The sequence below is a fragment of the Lissotriton helveticus genome, chromosome 11, assembly GCF_964261635.1.
Source record: "Lissotriton helveticus chromosome 11, aLisHel1.1, whole genome shotgun sequence".
Lineage (NCBI taxonomy): Eukaryota > Metazoa > Chordata > Amphibia > Caudata > Salamandridae > Lissotriton > Lissotriton helveticus.
The window spans coordinates 913,610,246-913,630,351 of NC_136072.1; the positions used below are offsets into that span (position 1 = coordinate 913,610,246).

General features: G+C 47.4%; 1 protein-coding gene across 3 annotated transcripts in view; it reads left to right on the forward strand.

Annotated features, from left to right (window-relative positions):
- EWSR1 (EWS RNA binding protein 1) overlaps positions 1 to 20,106 on the forward strand; it is a 403,636-nt gene that overhangs the window by 15,742 nt on the left and 367,788 nt on the right. For all 3 annotated transcript variants that reach the window (XR_013602525.1, XM_078667174.1, XM_078667175.1), the window contains exon 2: positions 3,197 to 3,233. Coding sequence is in view for 2 of the 3 variants with exons in the window: in XM_078667174.1 (XP_078523300.1) it covers positions 3,197 to 3,233 (37 nt within the window). In the remaining variant the exon portion in view is untranslated. The remainder of the gene's footprint in view (positions 1 to 3,196; positions 3,234 to 20,106) is intronic.

The window sequence follows — 20,106 nt, forward strand, 5'->3', positions numbered from 1 at the left end:
CACTGTGTGTTCCAAGTTGAAATAACCACTCTAAAATACTCCAACAAATGCAGAAAGTGAAATGCATCTACTTAGAAAAGCCTTGGCATCTTTGGTAAAGCAACGTCCCTGAAATGCCAATTAAATGAAGCAGGCCAACAATTCCTATGCAAACAGTGTGCATTGTAGAACAACCACCCCTCCTTTTCATGATCCTATTCCCAAGGAAAAAGTTGGAATTTACCTACTCAAATCTATCTCCCTCACTCTGTCACCCTCTATCACCACAGCATCACTCGGCACCACCACAGCATCACTCGGGGGCACCACAACATCACTATGCCTCATGGGAACAGTCCAGCCCGAACTGCCAAGCCATGTCTTCCCTGGACCGGAAACAAGCATCCTGGGACCGGTTTCGGATTCATAATCCTCATCAGCCAGGCTATCTTGAATCCAGTGGCCAAGTGAGCAAGGGACTCGCGTCTGAGCATACCCTGCCACACTTAGGGCAAACAAAGCGATACTTTGCCACTGGATTCAAGCAAGCCAGGCTGAAGACGGCTGTAATGCCAGAAACCGGTCCTCGGAAGCTTGTTTCCGGTCCAGGGAAGGCATGGCTTGGCAGTTCGGGCTCGACTGTTCCCATGAGGCACAGGGTCAGACTGATTTGCATATAGCCATGTCTGAACTGGGGTGGCAGAGTGGGCTAAAGAACGGTGCTGGATTAAACCCAGATCTTTTGACTGGGTGTGTGTTTGATTGGTTCAGATGCTCCGTCCATTACCACCCGCTTTTGTACCGTAGTTATTTAAGCTGCCAAATATTACATAACAGAACATCCAATGGTAAATACTAGCATTATACCATACATGTGACATATATTCTTTTATTTAAAAACATTTCATCCTATTTTTTTAATTTTCCTTGCTGTCCATCTGCTCAGCTGCTGGCCTATAATTCATGAAAGACTGAATGGAGAATTACTTAAAAGAAGCACAATTTTCTGTATTTATCCACTTTTAAAAATAAATGCAGACAGAAACGCATTGTTTTCTGTCTATATTTATCTGTTAAAATCCGGAAAACAGGGAACCTTATTTATAGTCAAATATGACTAGTTTATGGTGTCTACCTCGCAACACAAAAAGATGATCGCAATGTTGAACATTGTCATACATTTACCCCCAATTGATGGATTAAACCCAGGTCTGAGACTGGGGATAAATAGTTGAAAAGTTTCGGCACACTTTCCATCTTGTTGTGTTTGCTCTGTTCGCCCTGGGTGGCCAAAGAGATCCTCAGACGTGGTTCCCTAGCTTGCTGTGCCACTGGATTAAAGCCAGCCTGATAAAGGGGCAAACCCCAAAACCTGTCCCAGGATGCTTGTTTCCGGTCCAGGGAGTATCTGGCCTGGCAGTTCCATCTAGATTGTTCCATGACGAACCGGATCAAGACTGATTTGCTTGTGGCTGGGTCCAAACTGAGGTGCCATAGTGATCAAAAGAACAATGGATTCAACCCAGATCTGAGACTGGGGTTGAGTGGTTGAAAAATTTCAGCACTCTAACCATCATCTTGTGCTTGCTATGCTGTGTATCACTTCTGCCCTTATGTACCACATAAACATAAAGCTGCTCATGCCAAGTAATTTCATGAACAATGATTTATGTACCATCTTGCATTTCTTACACTTACCTGCAATAATCCCCACCCATAAGGTGCCTATTGCCAGGAAAAAAAATCGCATAAAAAGCAATCCTTGAAATAGCTTAAACGTGCTTGGGTGTGTCTAGCTGGAGTATTTGGTCCGGAAGTTTGCTTACTCAAAGCGAATCCTAGCAATTATAGAAAACGCGACCCGAGGACAATGGGGTACTCTTCATGGCGGTGTTACATTTGTGGAAACCACTGCTTTCTTAGCCCAGCTAACTTCAACCATTTGCTTAAAAAAATCTGACTATTTCTGTGACTGAAACCTCTAAAATTTTGCATGAAGTGGTAATCGTGTCCGCATCTAGATTTTGTAATTTTTCACTTGATAAAAATGATGGTGTATGTGTGGCCATCCACTGGTTTACTGCGGAACCTACAGGGTATCATAGAACCCATGACCCCTTCATCGATGAAGAATACTGCACCTGCGAATGTCGTCTTGTGTCTGGGTCATTAGCTGAAAATATTAAAGGTGACCAGTGAGAGGCATCTGTTTGAATGATAAGTGTGAACAGAGGAAAGGGCATCCAACCTGTTGATCATTGAATATGTGGGGACAAGGTGATGTCTGCTATGAGCTGAGGTGGAGCCTGTGCATTTAAGACTATGGATGGTTCAATTCATGAGGGGTAGAAGAATTTGGAGAGGTGAGGGTCTTAGAACACACTGTCTAAGTTGTGAAGGCATAAATTGTGCTGAGAGTTGCTGATCATATAGAAGACAAAAATTAGGTTGAGTAATTTTGCTATGGCACTGAAGCCTGCGCCAACAATCTTACGAAATGTACAGTAAGTGATTAGGGTGATTATATTGATGGTCAAGGGCTGTAGGAATAGATGCATGTTTCATCTTATCTGTATTTCAGTGGTGGCTAGTTTTGGACAGTGGTCAGTAATGAAATGTTTTATTGAAGACCAAGTCTGATGATAGTGGGGGGAGTGGGTTGCAGTAGCCAACTTTTATGCTCTCATTTGCGCTACTTTAGTCAGGCATGGACCAAATCCTTTATTAGTTCAAGCATGAGTGGTAGGAGGTCAGCGGTGTAAGAACTGGTACAATGTATTCACTCCTATTCATTTTGTGCGTTTGCATTATTTTATTGCAGTTGTCCTCTGGCTTTAAACTGTAAGGTGAACTTAACTGATGCCCAGCATATCTTCCTGCATGACCTCTCCCCTCACTCTTTTGGGGGATGGGGGGGGCATACTATTTGTTCAACTCGGTACACTTCTGCTGTGTTTAAATCGGCCTGTTAGTGGCTTGATTGTTTTTTTTAAATTTATCTTATTAAAATGTTTGGGTACTTTGTTAATGTTTAAGAGAGTAGTGCAAAAGGCTGACTGCTATAGAGGTGTGTTCCAAAATAATCCACTGGATGAGGAGGACTTCAATAATCTGCTTTAAAAGAAACTTGGAATTACTTTTAATTATAGTACTATTTAAGAAAACCTCCTTTAATAGCTAATGTGTAACATAAAGTCTTCATTCTTTTCCCATTTAGACTACAGTACCTACAGTCAAGCTGGAGCGCCGCAGGGGTGAGTTAAAAAAAAAAAAAAAAATATATATATATATATATATATATATATATATATATATATATATATATATATATATATATATATATATATATAGTGGTTAAATACTTGCACAGTACGAAGTGCAAGCCACAATGTAAAATCAACTTAAAATTCATGTCTGGGCTGCATTTTGTTAAAATTATTTTTGCCAATTTTGCGTTTATTCAGTGCCATTAATGTTTACTTATTTGTCCATATTCAAAACCTGAACATGGATTTAGAAGACTGGTTTAGTAAAACAAAAGGATATGTACCGTAATTAAGGCAACAATGTTGTAGAACCCAAATCAGTCTGTGGATACTGTTGACTCTTACAATTGTCTGGATGCATTAAAAAATGAATCTGTCCTGGCGTGTATGATTGCTAAGCGTAATATCGCTCCGTTGTGGGGCGCTAGTCGAACACCCCGAATCGAGAAGTGGATGGAGGACCTGGGTTGGTGCATGCACAGCGAGAGGTCGGTCTATGTTGCTAGGGGCTGCCCTGCGAAATGGGGAAAGATTTGGGGAGCTTGGAATAGTTACTGGGGGATGTCTGTGCCCCTCCTGTTAGAGATGTAACAGTAGCTTTGGAGGCCTTGTGATCCCTAAATGTTGTTCTGTATGTATTATTTTGTAATACGGAATTGTATATTCGACAAATGTGGAAGCACTATGTCACCTGATGCTTTTTCTTTTGATTTTGTGGATAAAATTTTTTTTTTTTTTTTTTTTAATGAATCGGAGATTGTCGTCGTCCCGCCCCTGTTTTATAATTAGGACTCCCGGTTTTATAGTATTTATAATTTTTACATTTCAGTCTGTATTTATCCATATTTATTTTTTTGCCATTTTATCTATTCATCCATATTTATTTTGTCGTTTGTGTATAAATGAAGTTGTAAAACTGTACATTTCCTTATATTTAACTGATAGGACATATGCTCATCCTTTGTTTGTCATAATTTAGGTATTTAAGCGAACAAATATTGCTTAACAATATATTCACTAAATATTAGCATTCTACCATTTATGTAGGTTGACATATGCCATTATTTAGGTTTAAAGTATTTTATTAAAGTATTTTATCAGAGAAGCACAGCGGTACAGCAGTGAAAAATAGGAAAGAAACCGGGCATTAAAAGGCAGTGTACAGCGTGAGAAATGAAGGCTGTCTCCTGAGCACCCTGCCACCTGCAAAGTTCAACAGTCCCGGCTAGGCGAGAACCTCCGTAGGCGGCTTCCTCGAGCATTGAGTCTGAACGTGGATCAGAAAGCAAATAACTACCCCGCTGTACTTCACATTCAACTTAACAAACTACCCCAACAGCCACCCACGCCCACCCCCTTCCCCCCACCCCCACCCCCACCCCTTGTCCGGTGTTGCGCGAAGAATATCTCAGAAACGCACAGAACCTATCCTGTTCTCTCTACTCCTGATGCGTTTAGGGTGCCTCCTTCTTCCTGTTGGACATTCAAGTGATCGGTGGTGTAAGCCTAAGGAGCCTCAGGTATCTGGGGCACGTAAGCTCCCTGAATTCAGTAGCCAGTAATGCATGGAATGGTTGCCACAGCTCCGTGAATTGGTCGACCTCCCCAGCCAGTGTAAGCGAAATTTTTTCCATACCCAGTACATGCCACAGCCGATGTAGCCAACCTGTGATTGAGGGAATGGTGGAGGTGCGCCAGTGTATTAGAATGTTCTGTACAGCCGAGCCCAAAGCGATGGCGATGTGTCTCCCTCTCTGGGATTTCAACGGGTACATTAAGGCGTTAGGGAGGCCCAGCAGGGTATAGGCAGGGAAGCGGGGCAACTCTATGTCAAAACATTTATCTATTTCATCAATCACCTCCTTCCAGTAACCCTGTATCAATGGGCAGTCCCATAAAATATGTGTCAGTGTGCCCGCAAGCGCGCCAACATGCAGTGTCTATGAGTCTGTTCATCTCGTGCAGGCGCTCGGGAGTGTGGTACCAGTACGTCGACACCTTGGTGAAGGTTTCAGTCAGCCCCACATGATAAGCAGAATGTCGCGCTCGGTATGAGATTTGCTCCCATTCCTTGTGGCTAAGTGTTCTCCCCAGCTCCCTGTTCCATCTCTCTCTACCAGGATTATAGATGTGTGTGGGCGGCGGCTGAAGCATTTTATACAAATCAGATATGAGTTTGGCGTCCGAGGTACGCGTCGCCATCCATCTCTCAAAAGGGAGCAAGTTCCTGTCCGCTGCCTCCCGCACCTGTGGTTGTAGCGCCCAATGTCTGACTTGCCAGTATCTCATCCTATCCGCCTCGGTCAGCTGGTAGCTCCCTTTAAGGTCGTCAAAGGAGAGGACTCCATCCCCACCGTACACATGAAAAAGCGACCTGCACCCATTCTCTCGCCAATGCGGAAAGGCTCCCGGTTCTGTCCCAGGTGTGAAGTCTGGGTTGTCCACAATAGGCGTGAACGGAGAGGGGAACGAGGTGAGCTCGAAGCGGACACTAGTGGCATCCCATACCCTCAGCGGAACCCTCGTAACATAGGAAGCGTAGAGATTCGGGGGTCTGTGTTGTCTACGCAGGAACGGTATTTCCTGCAAGGGCCGACCCGCCACTGCCTGGTCCTGGAAGAGCCAATGCTTATCCGACTCCCACCTGCTCCATTCCACCAGGTACCTCAACTGCGACGCCTGGAAATATTTGTGAAGGTCAGGGACACCCAGTCCTCCCGCCTCCGGCGCTAAAGTCGTCAATGCTCTCTTCATTCGGGGTTTACGGCCCTGCCAGACGAATTGGGACAGTGCGGTCTGCATCATCCGGATCCAGCCTTTGGGGGGCTGCAGCGGAAGTGCCCGGAAGAGATACAGGATCTGTGGAAGCACCGTCATCTTCAGCGCCGCTATCCTGCCTAGCCACGATATCGTCCCCTTGCTCCACCTCCCCAGTTCCTCCTTCACTTTCTTGCCAAGCATCTCGTAATTAACCGCCACCATCGCCGGCAGCGTGGGAGCCAGCGGGAACTGCCTCTGCAACTCTCTTCTCGTCCCAGGCGTCAGGGAAACATCCAACGCCGTGGATTTCCCCAAGTTCATCTTAAACCCAGCCGCTCTCGCGAAAGCTTCGAGCTCCGCCATACATGCGGGTAAGGCCCGCTGCGGATCTTCCAGTGTAAAAATAACATCGTCCGCGTATAGGCTGACCGCATGGGTATAACCCCCCATCCGCACACCAAGGGCGTCTGGGTTTTGTCTCACCCTCTGGGCAAAAGGCTCCATGTAGAGGGCGAAAAGGAGAGGGGACAGTGGGCATCCCTGTCGCGTGCCGCGCTCAATATAGAAGCGCTTTGATCCACAGCCATTGACACGCACCGTAGCCGACGGGAACTTATAACCATTAAAGACCATGCATCTAAATCTCTCCCCTACGCCCATGCGAGTCATCACCTGCTCAAGATACGGCCAGTGCACCCGGTCAAACGCCTTTTCGGCGTCGACCGAAAGGAGCATCCTTTCCCCGGGGATTCGTGAAGCCTTTTCCAGTATGTGTACCAACCGCTTGGTATTATCCACCGTTTGCCTTCCAGGGACAAAGCCGGACTGGTCCGGTTCAATCAGTCCGGGGAGATACTGCGCCAATCTCGCCGCAAGGATCCCTGTGTAGATTTTAAGATCCACGTTTAGGAGGGAAATCGGTCTATACGAGCCACACTGGGCCCTGTCCTTCCCTGGTTTAGGTATCACCGACACAGTGGCTTGCAGGAGATCCGGTGGGATAGCACCGGGGCAGTCGAAAGAGTTAAACAGCTCGGTCAAAATAGGAGCTAAAGTAGTGCAAAAAGTCCTATAGAAAAGGGTGGTGTATCCATCTGGTCCCGGGGCTTTCCCGAGTTTCAGCCTAGCGATCGCTGCAATAACCTCTTCTATCCTAATCTCTCGGTCCAAGTGATCGGTTTGCATTGGAGTTAGGGACGGGAGAGTCACTGAATCAAGATATTCATCAGGGACCCCAGTCGTCGAGCCGTCCTCCGCATAGAGCTCGGAGTAGAACTGTCGAAAGGCCTCAGCTATTTCGACATCTTCTGTAACCGTGCGCCCTCCTGTTACCGTAAGTTCTTTGACTCGGCGGCATTGATGTGCGATTCTGAGCTTAGCCGCTAGCAACCGGCCACAACGATCCCCTCCCGTATAATATGCGTGCTTCAAACTGAGAGCCGCATATTCAGCTCTGTCTAGGTCTAGAGACGACAAGAGTTTTCTTGCTGCCTTCAGTTGTTTCCAAATTCTAGGAGCCCCCGTTCTCCGATGCACCTGTTCTAATTCCCTGACCTTTTGCGTGAGTTCCTCCCGTTTAGCCTTCCTCTCTCTATTTTCGGTCGCCGATATCTTTATGAATTCTCCCCGTAAAACCGCCTTAAGCGCCCCCCATTGAGTCGCCGACGTAGTGTCGGGGTTAGAGTTATGTAGTTGAAAGTCAGCCACCGCCTCGGTGATACGTTGCACCACAACTGTTTTGTGTAAAAGAGTGTCTCGAAGACGCCAGACCCCACGCCGAACTGGGGCCGACGGGGGCAGGAAGGTCCCCGAGACCGGTGCGTGGTCTGATAGGGAGATGACCCCTACCTCGGAGGCAGTGGCCATGTCCCGCACCGGGCCAGAGACCAACAGGTAGTCCAGCCGAGCATATGTTTTGTGAGCGTGCGAGAAATAGGAGTAGTCCCTATCTGCAGGGTGCAATCCCCTCCAAAGATCGTGCATATCGAATTCAGCTAGTTGTGATTTCATAGCGTGTGACAGTTCCCCGGTCTGTGGAAAGCGCTGCGCTGATCTATCTAATGAGGAATCAAACACCAGGTTCAGGTCCCCCCCCAGAATGAGATGCCTGTCAGGAGACGCTGTGACATCTATCAGTGTGGCATGGAGGAAGTGGTCCTGACGTTCATTGGGGCAGTAAACCGACCCCACCGTGAATAACAGGGGTCCCAACTTAAATCTGTATGCCAGCATCCGCCCTTTATGCTCTGCCAATTTGTGTAGCACTTCACCTTTAACCCCTTCGCTGCTAGGCCTTTTCCCCCTCCTGTGCTAAGGCTTTTTTGGGTGTTTTGGGGTAGTGCGCGCTTAGGCCCTTGTAACTTTTTGACCACATAAGGGATCCGCGCCAAATTTGCGTCCTTTTCTTCCAACATCATGGGGATTCTAAAGGCGCCCAGGGTTTGTGGATTCCCTTGGAGGGGTCCCAGAAATTAACCAAAATATAGTGGTTTTTTTGTTTTTTTCAGAAAAATGGGAAAAACGGGCTGCAAATGAAAGCCTCTGGCTTTTTCCCTGAATATGGTATCAAAAAAGGGTTTGTGGGGCTGAATTCTCCATTTTCTCAGCTTTTAGGGAATGACAGTGTTTTGTCAGAGAACCGAAATTTTTCACTCAGTTTTGGCATTTTTCTGGGACATAGCCTATTTTTGCTATTTTTAGAGCTTTCCACCTCCTTCCAGTTAATGGTAGAAATGAGTTTGAAAGCAATAATGGATCCTGGAAAGCTTTACATTTCCGAAAAATAGACAAAATTCTGAATTCAGAAAGGGGTCATTTGTCTAAATCCATGAAGGGTTCGTTATAGAAACTAACAGTTAGATATTGGAATATTTGAAAATTTGTTGAAAACAACGGCCTTTTGTCTCAACGTTTTCACCTATAACTTTCTCTAATTTTGACAGCTCTTGGAAAGCAATATACCGTTACATCCGTTAGACCTTCCTGGTTGTGGGGATATATGGGACTTGTAGTTTCACCAAGAACCCGACGAACCCAGATCCAAAAACTGAGCAGCAACTTGCAATGGTATTTTTTCATTTACTGGGTATAGTGCACTTTGTCTTGGAAAATGTACACATGGAATAATCTGCATGAAAGACACCTATGTATGTATGAATTGGGTACAAATTATAGAGTTCAGAAACAGTATATAATTGCACATTTTCAAAGTTGGGAATACTCATACTAGCATGAGAATTATTGGTCATTTTTCATAAAGTTTTTTTTTCTACACAATATCTTTCATTCAAAGGGAGAAATGCAAGAAAGCTCAATTGGTAATAACAGTTGATTTACAAATCTGAATTACCCCAAGTGTCCCGATAAAAACGGTACCTCACTTGTGTGGGTCGGCCTTGTGCCTGCGACAGGAAACGGCGCAAAATGCAACGTGGTCACACCTAAATTTTGCAGTTACAAATTGACCCTTTTTTGGCAAAGTGCCTACCTGTAGTTTTTGCACCCTAGTTCTTCCGGCACCTAGGGAAACCTAGCAAACCTATACATTTTTGAAAAGTAGACACCCAGGGGAATTCAGGATGGGATGACTCGACTGCCTACCACCAGGTTTTGTTACCCAGAATCCCTTGCAAAGCTCAGATTTTGAAAAAAAAAACACATTTTCCTCACATTTCTGTGGTGGAAAGTTCTGGAATCTGCGTGGATCAACAAATTTCCACCCACCCAGCGTGCCCCCAGGTCTCCCGAAAAAAATGGTACCTCACTTGTGTGGGTCGGCCTTGTGCCTACCACGGGAAACGGCACAAAATGCAACGTGGTCGCTCCTCAATTTCCCAGTGAAATCTTAAGCTCTTTGGACAAAGAGACTACCTTTTGTTTTTGAGCCGTAGCTCAACCAGCACCTAGGGAAACCTAGCAAACCTATACATTTTTGAAAACTAGACACCCAGGGCAATTCAGGATGGGGTGACTCGTCTGCCTACCCCCAGGTTTTGTTACCCAGAATCCCTTGCAAACATAAATATTTGACCAAAAAAACACATTTTCCTCACATTTCTGTGGTGGAAAGTTCTGGAATCTGCGTGGATCAACAAATTTGCACCCACCCAGCGTGCCCCTAGGTCTCCCGAAAAAAATGGTACCTCACTTGCGTGGGTAGGCATAGTGGCTGCGACATGAAACCGCGCAAAACGCAGCATGGTCGCATCTCAATTTCCCAGTGAAATTTAGCACGATTCAGACAAAAAGACTACCTTTTGTTTTTGCGCCGTAGCTCTGCCAGCACCTAGGGAAACCTAGCAAACCTATACATTTCTGAAAAGTAGTCACCCAGGGCAATTCAGGATGGGGTGACTCGTCTGCCTACCCCCAGGTTTTGTTACCCAGAATCCCTTTCAAACAAAACAATTTAACCAAAAAAACACATTTTCCTCACATTTCTGTGGTGGAAAGTTCTGGAATCTGCGTGGATCAACAAATTTCCATCCACCCAGTGTGCCCCCAGGTCTCCCGAAAAAAATGGTACCTCACTTGCGTGGGTAGGCATAGTGGCTGCGACATGAAACAGCGCAAAACGCAGCATGGTCGCACCTCAATTTCCCAGTGAAATTTTGCACGATTCGGACAAAAAGACTACCTTTTGTTTTTGCGCCGTAGCTCTGCCAGCACCTAGGGAAACCTAGCAAACCTATACATTTCTGAAAACTAGACACCCAGGGCAATTCAGGATGGGGTGACTCGTCTGCCTACCCCCAGGTTTTGTTACCCAGAATCCCTTTCAAACAAAAAAATTTGACCAAAAAAACACATTTTCCTCACATTTCTGTGGTGGAAAGTTCTGGAATCTGCGTGGATCATCAAATTTCCATGCACCCAGTGTGCCCCCAGGTCTCCCGAAAAAAATGGTACCTCACTTGCGTGGGTAGGCATAGTGGCTGCGACATGAAACAGCGCAAAACGCAGCATGGTCGCACCTCAATTTCCCAGTGAAATTTAGCACGATTCGGACAAAAAGACTACCTTTTGTTTTTACGCCGTAGCTCTGCCAGCACCTAGGGAAACCTAGCAAACCTATACATTTCTGAAAACTAGACACCCAGGGCAATTCAGGATGGGGTGACTCGTCTGCCTACCCCCAGGTTTTGTTACCCAGAATCCCTTGAAAACATAAATATTTGACCAAAAAAACACATTTTCCTCACATTTCTGTGGTGGAAAGTTCTGGAATCTGCGTGGATCAACAAATTTCCACCCACCCAGCGTGCCCCCAGGTCTCCCGAAAAAAATGGTACCTCACTTGCGTGGGTAGGCATAGTGGCTGCGACATGAAACAGCGCAAAACGCAGCATGGTCGCACCTCAATTTCCCAGTGAAATTTTGCACGATTCTGACAAAAAGACTACCTTTTGTTTTTGCGCCGTAGCTCTGCCAGCACCTAGGGAAAACTAGCAAACCTATACATTTCTGAAAACTAGACACCCAGGGCAATTCAGGATGGGGTGACTCGTCTGCCTACCCCCAGGTTTTGTTACCCAGAATCCCTTACAAACATAAAAATGTGACCAAAAAAACACATTTTCCTCACATTTCTGTGGTGGAAAGTTCTGGAATCTGCGTGGATCAACAAATTTCCACCCACCCAGCGTGCCCCCAGGTCTCCCGAAAAAAATGGTACCTCACTTGCGTGGGTAGGCATAGTGGCTGCGACATGAAACAGCGCAAAACGCAGCATGGTCGCACCTCAATTTCCCAGTGAAATTTTGCACTATTCGGACAAAAAGACTACCTTTTGTTTTTGCGCCGTAGCTCTGCCAGCACCTAAGGAAACCTAGCAAACCTATACATTTTTGAAAACTAGACACCCAGGGCAATTCAGGATGGGGTGACTCGTCTGCCTACCCCCAGGTTTTGTTACCCAGAATCCCTTGAAAACATAAATATTTGTCCAAAAAAACACATTTTCCTCACATTTCTGTGGTGGAAAGTTCTGGAATCTGCGTGGATCAACAAATTTCCACTCACCCAGCGTGCCCCCAGGTCTCCCGAAAAAAATGGTACCTCACTTGCGTGGGTAGGCATAGTGGCTGCGACATAAAACAGCGCAAAACGCAGCATGGTCGCACCTCAATTTCCCAGTGAAATTTAGCACGATTCGGACAAAAAGACTACCTTTTGTTTTTGCGCCGTAGCTCTGCCAGCACCTAGGGAAAACTAGCAAACCTATACATTTCTGAAAACTAGACACCCAGGGCAATTCAGGATGGGGTGACTCGTCTGCCTACCCCCAGGTTTTGTTACCCAGAATCCCTTACAAACATAAAAATGTGACCAAAAAAACACATTTTCCTCACATTTCTGTGGTGGAAAGTTCTGGAATCTGCGTGGATCAACAAATTTCCACCCACCCAGCGTGCCCCCAGGTCTCCCGAAAAAAACGGTACCTCACTTGCGTGGGTAGACATAGTGGCTGAAACAGGAAACGGTTCAAATCGTACGGTGGTGAATTTACATTACCTTATTGCAAAACTACCTTGATTTTGGGGGGGGGGGATCTGAATTTGTGGCCCGGGGCTCTGTGGTATTCTTTGCAAAGTAGCAAACCTAAACAGTTCTGAAAACTAGACACCCGGGGGAGTCCAGGGAGGTATGGCATGCATGGATCCCCCAATGTTTTCCTACCCAGAACTCTCTGCAAACCTTAAAATTAGGTAAAAATTGCACTTTTCCAAACTTTTTGGCGTGGGATCGCCGTGCCGGCAAAAAAGTCGTACCACCCTGCGTTCCCCTTGTTCTCCCGAGTAAAAGGATACCTCACTTGTGTGGGTGCCCCAAAGCAGAACACCCCAAAAATGAATTTTGAAAAAAGTAGTTTTTACTCATATTTACGTTTTACAAATTAAGCACCCCAGCCTAAGTCACTTGCCTTTGGCCCACCCACACAAGTGAGGTATCATTTTACTCGGGAGAACAAGGGAAACGCTGGGTGGTAGGACATTTGTTCCGGCAGCGAGATCCCACCCAAAAAAGTATGGAAAAGTTGGTTTTTGGACCAAAATTTCAGGTTTGCAGGGGTTTCTGGGTAGGAAAACATTGGGGGACCCACGCATGCCATACCACCCTGGACTCCCCCGGGTGTCTAGTTCTCAGAACTGTTTGGGTTTGGTAGTTTCCAAAGATGCCTGCCAAGCCCCGGGCCAAAAGCTCAGGTGACCCCCTCAAAAAATAAGATTATTTGGCTAAAGGTAATGTTTTCGTCTCCACAGTATGAATTGGGCCTTTTCCTAAAGCAGCCGCTATGCCTACCCACGCAAGTGAGGTACCATTTTTATCGGGAGACCTTGGGGAACGCTGGGTGGGAGGTAATTTGTGTGAGCCCAGTGATGCCACGCTTTCCCACACTAAAACGTGTGAAAAAAAATGATTTTTTCCAAGCAAAAAATGAGGTTTGCAAGGGATTCTGGGTAAAGGAACGTTGGAGGATCCACGCAAGCCATACCTCCTTGGAAGCCCCCGGGTGTCTACTTTTCAGAAATGTGTGGGTTTGGTAGGTTTCCCTAGATGGCTGTCTCGCACGGGGCCAAAAACCCGGGTAACCCCTCTTGCAAAAGCTGGTGGACATGAATTCTCCAGCTTTTGCAAGAGGGGTTACCTGGGTTTCTGGCCCCGTGCGAGACAGCCATCTAGGGAAACCTACCAAACCCACACATTTCTGAAAAGTAGACACCCGGGGGAGTCCAGGGAGGTATGGCATGCGTGGGTCCCCCAATGTTTTCCTACCCAGAACTCCTTGCAAACCTTAATTAGGTAAAAATAGCACTTTTACAAAAATGTTGCCGTGGGATCGCCGTGCCGGCAAAAATGTCCTACCACCCAGCGTTCCCCTTGTTCTCCCGAGTAAAAGGGTACCTCACCTTAACAGAGTTACTCAAAAGACAAACATTCAAGCACGGCTATCTATTCCTCAAAGACACACACATACAGGTTGGATTTGGCACGAGGGCGAGTGATGGTTCAGTATATAAAATTTTATTAACAAGATATTTCAAAAAAATGAAATGCTCTGTCAATAAATAAATGCATAAAAACCGAACTAGTGACTCGCAACTCGTGAGCTGTAAAGCCACGACAAGGCACCAACCGTTTTACAGGCCATTCACGCACCTTTCATACCTGATACAAACAAGACCACTGACACCATCTGGAATAAAAGCAACACATTACAACAATCACAATAAGGGACAAGGTACACCCTAATGCAGAAAGAGAAAAAAAACAATTATTACTGCACACCCATCTAATCCGCAAGCACACACACATACTGGTTGGATTTGGCACGAGGGTGAGTGATGATTCAGTACATACAATTGTATACACAAGTAATTTCACAAAAATGAAATACACTGTGTATAATTGCAAGTATGATAAACTGAACCACTGACTCACAGCTCGTGAGCTGTAAAGCCACGTCAAGGCACCAACCTCTTTACAGGCCATTCATACACCTTTCGTACGTGTGACACATTCAAAACATTCACACCGCCAGCCGCGGACCCATCACATTTCAACACTCACACCAGCAAACAGCGCCATTCAAGGGCCCATCACTTTCACACGCCCACATTTCTGACACTGGAACTACACAAATTGATGGACTGCGTGGAGTGTCACTCAACAAGCAGTGTGTGCAGTGACCAACAGAAAGTAACTACTCACACACCGCCAGCCGAGCGCCAGTCCACCCACACCACCAGCCAAGCACCAGACCATGCACACCGCCAGCCAAACACTCAGCGCACACCACCAGCCAAGCGCCTCTCCACGCACACCGCCAGCCAAGCACCACTCCGTGCACAGACAGCTAAACACCGCTCCACGCACACCCTCCAGCCAAGTACCACTCCGCAAACACCACCAGCCAAGCGCCACTCCACACACACTGCCAGCCAAGCACCATTCCACACACACTGCCAGCCAAGCAGCACTCCACACACACCGCCAGCCAAGCACCACTCCACACACACCGCCAGCCAAGCACCACTCCACACACACCGCCAGCCAAGCACCACTCCACACACACCGCCAGCCAAGCACCACTCCACACACACCGCCAGCCAAGCACCACTCCACACACACCGCCAGCCAAGCACCAGTCCACACACACCGCCAGCCAAGCACCACTCCACACACACCATCAGCCAAACACCACTCCATGCACAGACAGCCAAGTACCACTCCACGAACACCACCAGCCAAGCGCCACTCCACACACACCGCCAGCAAAGCACCACTCCGTGCACAGACAGCCAAGCGCAACTCCACACACACCGCCAGCCAAGCACCAGCCGGCACACACCACAAACACATTTAGAATTCTTTTTTTGAAAATGACACTAAACAAATGGAAATACCTACAAATCAGGTAACACAAATTCTTAAAATAAAAACTTTGCACTAATGCCAATCCTTGAAACAAACTAAAAATGTTTTACAGAATGCAGACCAAGCAATTCACTTTACAGCTCAATCAAACTCCCAATAGTTCTTTTGCGTGTGGTACGATTTAAAACAAGCTGACATACACAATGCAGGCTTAGAAGGACAGTCAGGACAGTATATACGAGACTCCTTCCGCACGCCTCTTCGCCAACAGACTCTGCATCTTCTAGTCGGAAAGTCTCTAGCAGTAGTGGAAGGAATAGATTCAGGAAAGTGGCGATCTTGCAATCTAGCCACTTCCTCCACCACTCCAAATCTAGGAACACTTGCCTGCTGCACAAGTACAAGGCTGCCTATTATAGACTCCTGAAACTTAAGAAAAGTCATCTTCGTCCCAGGACAAGACTTCTGGTACACAACGAAAGCATTAAATGATGCCAAGTGGAACAGATGGATAGCCAACTTCTTGTACCAAACGTAAGCCTTTCGAAGAGCAGCATAAGGTTCCAACCTCTGATCTACTCTGTCAACACCACCCATGAACTTATTGTAAGCTACAATGCACACAGGTTTGCGCACTTCAGCACCCTGACCCCAAACAGGCACAGGTACAGTACTTTCATCGTGGATAGTAGTCAGCATGTACACATCTCTCTTGTCTGAATACTTCACAGCTAAAAGCTCCCCACATCGCAATGCCGTAGACTGTCCCCGCACAAGCCTTTTGCAAACAAGTTCCTTTGGGAAACCTTTACGGTTACTGCGCATTGTGCCACAAGCAACAGTGCCCACTTTGGCCAACTCCTTGAACAACTGCACACCAGTGTAGAAGTTATCTACATATAAATGATGGCCTTTGTTAAATAATCCTCTACCTAGTTCCCACACAATTTTCTCAGTTACTCCAAAAGTAGAAGGACAACCGGGAGGGTTAATGCGGGACTCCTTACCAGTGTACACCCTGAAATTGTAGACATATCCAGTCTCACTGTCACACAGCATATACAGTTTGATTCCATAGCGTGACCTCTTACTAGGAATGTATTGCCTAAAAACCAAGCGGCCCTTGAACAACACCAAAGACTCATCCACTGCAATTTCTTTACCAGGGACAAAAATCTCAGAAAAACGATCAACAAAGTGATCAAGGACAGGCCGAATTTTAAACAAACGGTCACAATCAGGGTGATCGCGTGACAACGCTAAACTATTATCAGCAAAATGCATCATCCGAAGAAGAAGCGTATACCGATCACGACTTATGACTGCTGGAAATACAGCTGTTACCATCAAGGGACTAGTGGACCAATATGAAGTAATTGATGACTTCCTTATCAAGCCCATCAAAAAAGTTAATCCCAGAAACTTCTTCATCTCTTCAACATTGGTGGGAGTCCACCGGATTGCTCTACAATAGGGCTTAAGGCTGGCACTGTTGGCCCTCAAATATTGTTCTGCATATAAATTGGTTTGCTCAACAATCTTTTGCAAAAACACATCGTCAAAAAACAACTGAAAAAAATTAATTGGCAGAAAATTCTCTGTATTCACTCTACACCCAGGAACACCAGTGAACTCTGGCAATGCCGGCTGCACCAAGCCAGGGGGAACCCAGAGGCCATCCCTATCAACGGGGGGAGCAGCCACCCCAGCCTGCAGCACCGAAACATCTTGCTGCTGTTCTCCAACGGGAAGCCTAACAGCCACAGATACTTCTGGCTGCACAACACCAACAGAAGACGTAGCATCCCCAGAGGGCTCTTCCTGCACTACACCAACGGGAAGCCCAGCAGCCTGAGATGCTTCTTGCTGCACTACACCACCGGGAAACCCAGCAGGCCCAGATGCCTCTTGCCGCTCTACACCAATGGGAAGCCTAACAGCCCCAGATGCCTCTTGCTGCACTACACGAGCAGGAAGACGAAAAGCACCAGATGCCCCTTTGCGCACCACAGCAATGTGAAGCCTTTTGGGTGCAGGCTCCAGCCCACATGCCTCTTGCCGACGTAAAAAGAAAGGAAACCTTGCGGCCCTAGGCAGCAGCACAGGTGCCTCTTGGCCCACTACCGGCAACACAATGTCCTCCTGTACCATAGGCCCTTCATCAGCACTAGAAGAAGAGTCATCATCCGATGATGATGATTCCATGCGAAGAGAAAACTCACTGCCTGAATCTTCTGCCACTTCCTGGGAGTCCGAATCGGACTCAGACTCTGAACCATGGTCCGAGGAAGACTCAAAAAGCAAACCAAGAACCTGCTGAGCAGTAATCCTGCGACTAGCCATTATCCTTACAAAGCAAGAAGACTGCACACACAAGTGAACAACAACCTACACTGTGCAAAGTAAGAAGTAAACAAGGTAAGGCTTTCACTAAAAGATAAATACAATCCAAAACAATTTCACTCTTACAAAATATAGCTACACTCACCAGCACCTACTCTGTTGAGACACAGCGAAAAGAAATGAAATCCCACTAGAAAGAAAAAAAGAAATGACATTAGAAAACAAAGTGCACATCAAACACTAATCCTGAAAAAAAAAACACAGAGCCACACAAACTGCTAGAGGTACAACCTTTTTCAAAAAGACAAACATCAAGGAGAAGTAGTACAAAATACATTCACTTACCAAGCACAAGCAACTACACAAGCTGCAAACAGACACGCAACCTACAACAATCCAAACAGCAAAAGCCTGGAACAAGACAAAAATAGAGAAGAAAAAAAAATTACTACCACATTTCACAAACAATATAACAATTAAAAAAACAACACACAAATTTGCCCCCCAAATTAAAATTCGGCCAGATGGGCCATCAATTAGGGCTTAGACCAAATGAGATTAGATGAGTTTTAACATCAAGACACTGGATAATTTTTTGAATTTTTGTAAAGTGCCTGACCACTTTGGTGCCAGTCAGTCTTTTGCTACTACCAGTACCCATATCACACAGGGGCAGTAAGGACATTCATACACCTTTTGTACGTGTGACACATACAAAACATTCACACCGCCAGCCGCCCATCACTTTCACACGCCCACATATCTGACATAGCAACTACAGAAAATGATGGACTGCGTAGAGTGTCACTCAACTAGCAGTGTGTGTAGTGACCAACAGAAAGTAACTACTCACACACCGCCAGCAGAGTTCCAGTCCACCCACACCACCATCCAAGCACCAGACCATGCACACCGCCAGCCAAACCCCACTCAGCGCACACCGACAGCCAAGTACCACTCCACGCACACCATCCAGCCAAGTACCACTCCCCACACACCGCCAGCCAAACACCACTCCCCACACACCGCCAGCCAAACACCACTCCACACACACCGCCAGCCAAGCAGCACTCCGTGCACAGACAGCAAAGTAGCACTCCAGCACACCACCAGCCAAGCGCCACTCCACACACACCGCCAGCCAAGCAGCACTCCGTGCACAGACAGCAAAGTAGCACTCCACGCACACCACCAGCCAAGCGCCACTCCACACACACCGCCAGCCAAGCAGCACTCCGTGCACAGACAGCAAAGTAGCACTCCACGCACGCCACCAGCCAAGCGCCACTCAACACACACCTCCAGCCAAGCAGCACTCCACGCACACCACCAGCCAAGCGCCACTCAACACACACCTCCAGCCAAGCAGCACTCCGTGCACAGACAGCAAAGTAGCACTCCACGCACACCACCAGCCAAGCGCCACTCCACACACACCGCCAGCCAAGCAGCACTCCGTGCACAGACAGCAAAGTAGCACTCCACGCACACCACCAGCCAAGCGCCACTCCACACACACCGCCAGCCAAGCAGCACTCCACACACACCGCCAGCCAAGCAGCACTCCGTGCAGACAGCAAAGTAGCACTCCACGCACACCACCAGCCAAGCGCCACTCCACACACACCGCCAGCCAAGCAGCACTCCGTGCACAGACAGCAAAGTAGCACTCCACGCGCACCACCAGCCAAGCGCCACTCCACACACACCGCCAGCCAAGCAGCACCCCGTGCACAGACAGCAAAGTAGCACTCCACGCACACCACCAGCCAAGCGCCACTCCACACACACCGCCAGCCAAGCAGCACTCCGTGCACAGACAGCAAAGTAGCACTCCACGCACACTAACAGCCAAGCGCCACTCCACACACACCGCCAGCCAAGCACCACTCCGTGCACAGACAGCAAAGTAGCACTCCACGCACACCACCTGCCAGGCGCCACTCCACAAGCACCACCAGCCAAGCACCACTCACCGCCAGCCAAGCACCATCCAGCCAAGCGCCACTCCACACACACCGCCAGCCAAGCAGCACTCCGTGCACAGACAGCAAAGCAGCACTCCACGCACACCACCAGCCAAGCGCCACTCCACACACACCGCCAGCCAAGCAGCACTCCGTGCACAGACAGCAAAGTAGCACTCCACGCACACCACCAGCCAAGCGCCACTCCACACACACTGCCAGCCAAGCAGCACTCCGTGCACAGACAGCAAAGTAGCACTCCACGCACACTAACAGCCAAGCGCCACTCCACACACACCGCCAGCAAAGCACCACTCCGTGCACAGACAGCAAAGTAGCACTCCACGCACACCACCTGCCAAGCGCCACTCCACAAGCACCACCAGCCAAGCACCACTCACCGCCAGCCAAGC